The sequence below is a fragment of the Xenia sp. Carnegie-2017 genome, unplaced genomic scaffold (assembly GCF_021976095.1).
Source record: "Xenia sp. Carnegie-2017 unplaced genomic scaffold, XeniaSp_v1 HiC_scaffold_14, whole genome shotgun sequence".
NCBI lineage: Eukaryota > Metazoa > Cnidaria > Anthozoa > Malacalcyonacea > Xeniidae > Xenia > Xenia sp. Carnegie-2017.
The window spans coordinates 10,229,393-10,238,939 of record NW_025813447.1 but is presented as its reverse complement, the minus strand read 5'-3'; the positions used below and the strand labels follow the sequence as shown (position 1 = coordinate 10,238,939).

Genomic DNA, 9,547 nt, shown 5'->3' with positions numbered 1-9,547 from the left:
TTGACAAGCTTGAAATCGTCAGCTTGCAACGTACCACTTATGTCACAGGTCATAAAATTGCCGTGTTTTTCTTAACTATTTTTAATTGCATTATTGCCTCCGTGGAGAATATTAATTACGTACGCACTCTCCAAAAACTCGTTTCATGTACTACTTAAATAAATATTACAGCATCAATATTGTTGCCAACGAAGTGCCAGGTGGAATGGATTCTCAATATAATATATTAACAAATTTAAATAGATATAAACAATTTGTTTTATGATATTTATTAAAAGAGTGACGTTTCGTCTTTACCCAAGACATCTAGTTAGTCTGAAGACACCTAATTGGTCAAGACACATTTTACTCCAGACACCTAATTAGTCTGAAGATATCTTGAGTAAAAACGAAACGTCACTCTTTTAATAAATTTCATAAAACCAAATTGTTTATGACTATGTTTAAAATTATTTGTTGGGCTCTAATATTTATATTGAGAATTACAGCATCAACTAATTTCGTTGATAGCGACGACTTTGTCAAATGACATCAATTTTAATTCTTGTGTTTTGATGGATATATATTTCTTTAATGCAAGACTTTTTGTCTTATTTAGATGTCCTTGAAAACATCAATTATACGTGGGTAGTATACATTATGTGCATGGCATTTGACAAAATATCAAGGCAACTAATTAGAATGTGCATTATATACGTAATATAAAAGTCAAGTGTTACATTTCCGTAACAAAGTCGAAAGAAACAGGAAAAAATTTATCAAACAATTTATTTAGAAATATAACTAATAAGAAATGAGGAAAAGTAGAAGAACAATCCAATAAGTTAACACTTATCAATTTTACCTGTAATAAGTGACTTTATGGTTAACACACTTGATGTTTGTACATTCGATGAATTTTTCACAAGAGATTAATTTAACACATTTTATGTTAACACATTGCGTAATTCGCTGAAAATCTCTACGTGCTTGACATTGAATTTTTAAGATATATTTTACCTACAACATCGATGAAATTAAATTGACATTAAAACTTCAAATCTAAACATTTATGCACCGAACGACCTCGACTGACTGTAGTACTTTGAGAACATAGAGATGTTAGCAAAATTACTTCCTCAATCTGAAAGCAAACTAACACATTCTTTAATAACAATTTTATTCTACATCATATATTTATATGTTCCAGAAAAAAACCACTTCGTACTAATCATTTTGTATTATATTATTCTATTTGTTGGGTACTTTTCCGGCAAAGGGGAAGCGCGCGCCGCCACTTCGCCCATCACTCTAAATCCACCCCCGTCACATTACCCCAAATTGCAACTAAAAATTCATTTAGTTTCAGGTATCATTGACTGAGGAATTACTCCAAAGCTAGTTAAAGATTTAAGTAAAATGTTTTAAGCCTCGATTGTTTGCATGGAGAATTGTTCAAAATTATTGGCAAAACATCAAGCTAAATCGCTTTCATTTAACAATCACATTTTCGATATTGTGGATGAAAAATTCTAGTTTTAAGTTCACAGTCACGTTACTAAGCAAAATTAATTCGAAACTGACCACAATAATAAAACCACAATGCAAAACCGAACTATTATGATAAATAATTACATGCACATAAGCAACCATTTTCATTGTTTAGTTAACGTCACAATACTAACTAAAACGGGACTAAAGATAACCTCAATTAACTTGCCTAACGCATATCATGTATGATAATGTATGATATAATGTTGTACACCAAACATATGTACTCCAAGATTTTAACATAATTATCGAATCCAATGAAAAACAGATTAGTAGCTACATCATAAAATAATGTATGATTACAACAAAACGAACCGTCTTTTAAAAGACTATTTAGAGCTAATGGTCAATTTTACTTGACTTGCCACGGCATTTTCAAATGATTACAAGTTAAGAATGAAAGGGTTTTAAAATAAAATAAAGATATTTGCACAGACAGATTTCTTTAAATAGACACAATGCCTTTCCCCATAGTAATAACACAAGGTACTATACACCACTAACCACTATATCACAAAACTCTATTTAAAAAACAAAAATGTAACAAATTACATGAACATGCTGTGAATGAAGCTTGAGTGAATAATATATTTCTGTAATGAAAAAAAACAGGTAGTCACACACGTTTTTTGAAAAGATTTTATGTTTTAGTCTGAATGCTTTCAAAAACATTATGAAAATTTCCATCGAAACTGAAAAACACATTATCCTTATCGTGACAGCGCATCTCAGAGGAAAGGAAAAACTTTCACTCCTTTCGAACAAACTTGGACTGAATGCTTTCAAAAACATGAAAATTTCCGTCGAAACTGACTTGCGGTTAGCACATAAAAACACATCATCCTTAGTCTGACAGCGCATCTCGGAGGCAAGTAGCAAAAAGGAGAGCAAATAAATAGAACCGACGCTTGGAGATTCATTCATACTTTGTACTCGGCTGCACATACAAGAACAGCTGAAGACTGTCAAAAAATAGCAAACCAAAGAAAATCGAAATTGTTGTGAGAAATCGTTCGCTCGCTCATATTGGAAAAAGAAAAGAAATGGGTGAGTCAAAACTACAGTTGTTGTAAAATTATCGGCAGTTTATATATTGGTAAATGTAATGATTTCTTCAGCGAATACTTTTTTAAAACAATAAAAATGGAGCACATGAATTTAAAATCTTACAAAAAAACTGACAAAAATTATCTCACAGTAGGGCGGAGCTCTGATCTCATGGAATACTGAATGATAATTAATTTGCAGTAACACTAACATAAGCCAATCTACGTCATAAGATCTAATCAAGTTAGCTTGCTATTAATAAAAACAGTGCCGGACCGGGGTACGTCAAAAAATAAATTACTGCAGCTCCTTTTACAAAATAGTTACAAGTTTACAAACATTTTAGATGCAAGTGCATTGGTAAACTTATATTCATTAGAAATTCCGAACCGATAGTGTTTTTGAACGTAGTTTTCGAATATAAAATCGAATTGAGCTATATAACTTTATTTTGGCGAACGCTGAGTCCGCTTATGATTTAAAAACAAATTTTGTCGGCAAAAAATATTTGGAACTTCAACATACATAGACGTTTTCCGCCGTGCAAACAAGGATGACGTTATTACAAAAACTCTCTATACAAAGAGATAATGAAACAATGACGCAAAAAACGTCATTTGCAGCAATACGTGGGTGACTAACAATGTAAGCACTGTATAAAAATACGTATTTTACAAAGTGTCTATAGTTAAATTTGTGAGTGTAAAGTGAACGGACTGAAGAAAAAACAAAAAGTAATCATTATATAGTCTTAAAATATTTCATCTAGCTCTCTCGTGGTTATTTAGAAGTCATTCGTGTCTCTAAATAACCATAACTCTACACACCTTAAGGAAAGCATTGTAAGATTTAATAAAACATTTTTTAATAAGTATAAAATTTTCGATGGCAGACTTTAATAGGGTTGTCTATAATAAAGTATTTTATTGAACATTAATATATTAAGAATTTCAACAGTTCGTTTTTGTGATGTTGTAGTGATTTATGTGTATTTCAAAGGAAACCCCACCTATGTTAGTCAACGGTTTCTTTTTGTTTAATCAACGTTTTGGTAAGATAAATAGGGGATTAATAACCAGGACAAGCAGACAATTTTAAGTAAAATAAAATAAAACAAATTCCGAAAACAGACATCTCGTTTTCTTAATAATCAAAATGATACAAGAGTTATAGACAACAGATTGTGTAATATTTTGTCTTTATTCCAAAGACATCATCAGACCAATAGGGGATGGATAAATAGTCTTCTTTATTTTCAATGATTAATATTACGTACACATTTACACAATATGTCATCAGATAAGTAAATACGAAAGTATACATACACATAACAATACAAAATTTGCATCTACAGCAAAAGATTATCTCGGGAAGATATAACGACAAATTCGTCTTGGTATAGGGTAAAATTTAACGACTCTACTAAAATACTTGTCTGTTTAGCCCGCTTGCCTTTGTGAGTACAAATTCGAGCAAAAAACCTTTTGGCAAGATATAGCATATGACATCTAACGCGCATAGGTGTAGTTAGAGCATGAGTCAGTACAGATAATTTCGTCATCGCCTGTTTAAACGTACTTCGCATACAATTGTAATTACTGTAATTTCATCAGCGATACCTTCCAACTGATTTGATACATTCCAACTGATTCGATACATTCCAACTGATTTGTACATTCCAGTTGATTTCATACATTTCAACTGATTTCATACATTCGTATTCCAACTGATTTTATACAATACGAATGTTTTACAACACTACCTATTCATAAATAGTTGTCGTTGTTGTAATTCAGGTGATACTTACTAGTATCAAATTTGATCATTTATCGTACAAGAATTCGAAAGTAAAGATGAATTGCCATCGCCGATAATCGTTCACGTGTAAATTTCTTATGTTGTAAATGTTGTAAAAGTTAGACAAGTTCAACTTCTTGAACAGCTCTCGATTTGTCTGCGATTAAATTACAACAATTACAACAATGACAACGCGCGTTTACTTATAGTTGTAATTGCTGCAAACGTTCATCACCGATCGAATTACAACAATTACAACTATATGTGAACTAGGCTTTATGGTAAAGTTGGTGCTGACAGACGAAAAACGTTTTCCTGCAGTTTCTTTTAAATCATGCACTCTTTATGACATTATCAATTAAGGAAGTTCGCAAATTTTTATTCTTTTAGCAGCTCAAGAGATAATTGTCTAATTGTATACATGTGTTAAGAGTATCTTTGTATAAGTCAAGTTTGAATTAATATCTACGATAACATAGCTAGATTTCTATTTTCAAGTTCTTATGTATCGAATGTAGTGTGGAATGTCTGAGACTGTTACAGTAGCATTCCGATCGTTCACACGAAATCTTGGACGAAAACATTCAAAATTTAAAATATTTTACGAGTAAAGCTAAACTATCTTTTCAAAGCATTTCTATAATGCCAGAGACAAATTTAGCTCCTAATATGGTTTGAATTACTGAATGGGAATACTATAGACGCTCACGAAACACAAATCAACCAATATTTGTCCTTATAATAACCCAGCATGACAGCAGTCGTGGGCGAATATATTTTCATTGTCTGTAATATACAGGTCAATGCATATCAAAGACATGCTGCAATAAATAACTAAAATAAGCAATGATATCGAAACATTAAAAAGGGAAAACCCATCGAGTATTTATGTGTAGATCTGATTAGTTACATAGAAAACTTTATTTTAGTAAAATACAAAACTTCTGACAGCAAGCGGTCAAAAGGAGACTTTGACAGCAAGCGGTTAAAAGGAGACTACTCAGTCTATTCTTCGGCAAACGACAAAATGAATATCAAATGCTTATGAACAGACATGAAAACCAGGCCGTATGCACAAGCTTAACCACATAGTGGTAAATAATATCTTACGGTGCCCGACAGTGATTGTTTAATATTATACACGATTTATATATGAGTAAAAATATCCTGCAGTCTCAGTTTGCTTTCGGTCTCAAAAAATCCTTTAAACTACGAAAGAGAGTTGTGCAAGAAGTTAATATTTTTAACCGCTGCATACAAACAGAAACAATCGCTTTAACAATGGAAAAATATGAAGATGTATAACCGGAATATTATTTGTGTAATAATGGCCACCGGCGTACATCGATGTTATAATAACTAATTATCATATTACAAAACGATGCTAATATGTAGTATTTGATTGTATATGTTGAATAAGTTGTAAATAAATCAACACTGAACAACTGACAGAGCAAGACCCAAAAGATAGCATGAAAGAATTAACGACATTGACTTCAACTTTTGGGTCTCGTTTATAACCGGTTAACCGCATCAAGTCCTTCACAAGTATGTAGGTATTTTGGTGTTTGTTCACTGTAAAAACAATATCCATTAGGAAACCAACAATGATATCGTGTTAAAAAACTTACAGAGCATGACCATGCAACTCTTGAGATGGCCGCTAGGCTACCGCTTAACAGTTAATAGATTGTCACTTTGTCGTTTGCAAAAGCTCAAATGCTTTGCTTTGGTGTCTTTTTTCTTAATTTAAGAAAATATTTTAATTCTTGCTTTGATTAGCGTATTTGTCGTGGTGATTGACAATTGAGTAGTTCTTCAAAGAACAGTTGAACACCAAAATGAGCATATTACATAAAATTAAAATGACACGATGCATTTCGGCAAACTGCACCATAATTTTATAACTATCTTCATTTCAGTTTTCTACAGTTCTTAAGAACTACTTAAATTGTCGTTCACCATGACAAATACGTTAATCAGAGCAATATTAAAGTTCGTGACCACAATAAAGTCTTTGTTTTATAAAAAAAATGTAATTTCCCTAAAACGTCATTGGAACTCATGCAATTGTCTAAATTCAAATCTGACTTTGCAATATTGTGCAGTCACTTTAATCTCTTCCCATACAGGCTATATACACAGTAATAGATTTCTGAAATGTGATTTCCCTACAACATCATTGGAATTGAAGTGCGTGAAAGCTGACTTTGCAATAATTTGAGAGCAATGAGCTGCCTGAATTACTTATTACTTATTTTCAAAAACAGACGAGTTGTTTTTTTTATAGTAACTAACTAATTTGCAATTCTATATAGCTATCAAATAATTTTATGTTCTCGAACAAGTCATGGAGTTCATCTTTGAACAAAGAATGCAATATTGTCAAAAAAATACATATCCAATCGTATTTAGCTGTAGTAATGAAAAAAAATGATATAAATGTAGCTTTAAAATTTTGTAACATGCAAATAGTTAACTGGATATATAGCCACCGTAGCACACCATAATCCATGACAAACAAAATTATCAAAATCTACAACAAGCGCTACAATGCGTGTTTGCTCTTCCTATTTTAAAAATATAGCCACGTAAACAATTTGACACATCTTTGTTGCCCGGCTATATAAAACAATCAAAAGAAAAATTTACCGCGGAATTTGCCAGCAGCAAATCAACAATTACATCTCAATTAAATAGCTATGTAACTTGGCATTTCGACAATTCATTATATCTGTAAATTCTTCCCATTTCATATTACTCACAAAACATGATAAATTGATAATTCAGTAATGTTTACGTCAAAATTTAATGTGCCGACGTAGGATCGTTTAATTGAGAGACATGATTAACAGTGTAAATATTTACTTTTTAAGCAAGTTGAGAGGATAGGCCAGCCTGACCATAGTGCAGAATATGAGAGAATAATGAGAGAATAATTATGCTATGGGCCCACGCTTTCAGATTCTTCTTTATGATTTGAATTTTACAGTAACTTAATTAAGTGAAGCAAACAATGGTTTAAGAGTAAGAAATCTTAACATTTCAAGTGCCAGTTTATAAATTAATAACGACATAAATACTTCAATATAAAACTGGTTGATTACAGAGATTTGATGAGTCATCTTCAATGGTTCAGGGATGAATAAACATTGATTGTATAGTAAATAAACAATTAAATGAGAGTACCTACATAATGATTACATATGAATGACATTCCGTTCAAATATATTCATAGTACTTATCAAAATATAGGATGTCTTTGAAGACTAATTTCCATCTCAATTGTGGTTAAAATCTTAAATTTTTGAGGTTTATAAAACCATGCTATTGAAATTAGAGAGTATAAAAAGACTTTTCAGAACTCATCATTTAAAAAAGCGAAGCTAAGTTGTGAATTATAAGAGAGACAATACACCTGACATTGTACAAGATATCTTTGAGAAATCAGCTTGTAAAACAGAAGAAATGGGTGAGCAATGCATGTTTATTAATGATGGAGAAATGCATAAATTTAGTCTTCAAGAAAATTATTTAATGAATTTCTTATAAATAAGACAGTTAAAGATACTTTCATTAGTGTTGACAAATTTGTTTGATGACATAATTCTACGATTAATGAATTTATTTTGTTAATAATATAATTGAGTGATTTACTGAAACAATACACCATAACCCAACACCCCTTGTATTTTTTCACGATAAAATAAATGCTTCATAAAATGAGCAGTTCACGTGTGTAATAATGAGCATTAAATAATGAATTTTCTGAAAAACAATCTTTGTCTTCTTTAGGTGTCTTTAACAACTTTATATATACATGCATAATATGCATGGTGTTCATGAGCAATTATGTGCATTGTAAAACAGACAACGAGACTACTAACAATAAACCAGGTGCAAAAACAAATAATGATTTGAATCATGATGAAAATATGTTAACGTTAATATTCATTTTCTATAGTTTCAGTCCTCAAAGAAGAAGTTGTCTCAATTTATAATGAAAACTTCACTGACATTCCCAAGGACAGGGAGCCATATTATGTTAAAGTTCAACGATGTGTCATCGATAAAGATAATGTTCCTACATGTTCATTATGTTGGTCCCAACCTATGACATTGACAGAAGTCGAGATTGTCGTTCCTGACTTAAAAAATTACACAAAATTTTACAAATATATTGTATATAATCACACTTCTTGTTACCTGAAAGAGAAAGTGCCGGCTGTGAACTTTAATTTACACAAGAATCTACCTTCAAACGAAAGTAAGGACTTCTGTATTTAATTAAAATTTAAAGTGAGATCTAAATTTGAAGCGGTTTTCATTTTGTGTTTACAGTTAACGAAACAGAATTTATAACAAAAGTAAAATACAATCCACCAAACGTGAGAACATGTAATGACTATTGCAAGCATCTACAACCTCGTTTTCATCTGCACAGTGAATATACAAAGGTTGCTTTAGATTATCTCTTTATCCCATTCACTCAATGCTTGCCTGGTTGCAAAGCAACAGAGAAAATGAAGAATGTCAAAACAGAAACCCTCGATGGTTCATTCCCGTTTGAAGTCATTAAAGAACATACATCTTGCAGTCTCTGGATCAAAAAAGTCCATAAAAGTAGCATACGCAGTGATCCAGGTAAAGAATTTTCAATCATGATTGAAAAATTTAACCAAAAAGCGTACTGTGTGTAATTAGATGTGCACAACTTTTGAGAAAAATTGCAAAATAATCATGTTTTACGATTTGCTTCATGATCTTATTTCCATAAAATTTCTCTACAGAAAGTCGACCCGAGGTGCTAAATAAAGGGTTATTTATTTACATCACATCACCTAAATTGATGTTAGTTGCCTTCATTCTCTCGACTGTCCTCATCTCAATACTCATTCTGGACTGTAATCTGTGTCATCGTAAGAAAGGAATAATGTATTCGATAAAGAGTTGTGGAAAGAATGAAGAGTGTAAAGACTGCGTAAGAAGACAGCAGACTATGATAGAAATGGTTTAAGTATCAGTAGTTTTTGTGTCACATTTCAGCTATAAAGGAAGACATGAATGAATAAAGCATCTGAAACCAGGCCCATCGGAAGCTGTGGGGTTTGGGCAGGCTGCAACCCCCTTTCAGTAATTTTCAAAATTGTTGTGAAAATTTAACAAGCCCCAG

At 31.7% G+C, this 9,547-nt stretch overlaps 1 protein-coding gene across 1 annotated transcript in view; it reads left to right on the top strand.

The window, feature by feature from the left end:
- The window catches only part of LOC124435555, a 34,032-nt gene extending 24,610 nt beyond the window's left edge, over positions 1–9,422 (top strand). Inside the window, exons 3-5 of the mRNA XM_046985548.1 lie at positions 8,345–8,641; positions 8,716–9,018; positions 9,165–9,422. Of these exons, the coding sequence (XP_046841504.1) occupies positions 8,345–8,641; positions 8,716–9,018; positions 9,165–9,391 (827 nt within the window). The 3' untranslated portion in view covers positions 9,392–9,422. The remainder of the gene's footprint in view (positions 1–8,344; positions 8,642–8,715; positions 9,019–9,164) is intronic.
- The last annotated feature ends 125 nt before the right edge of the window (positions 9,423–9,547 follow it).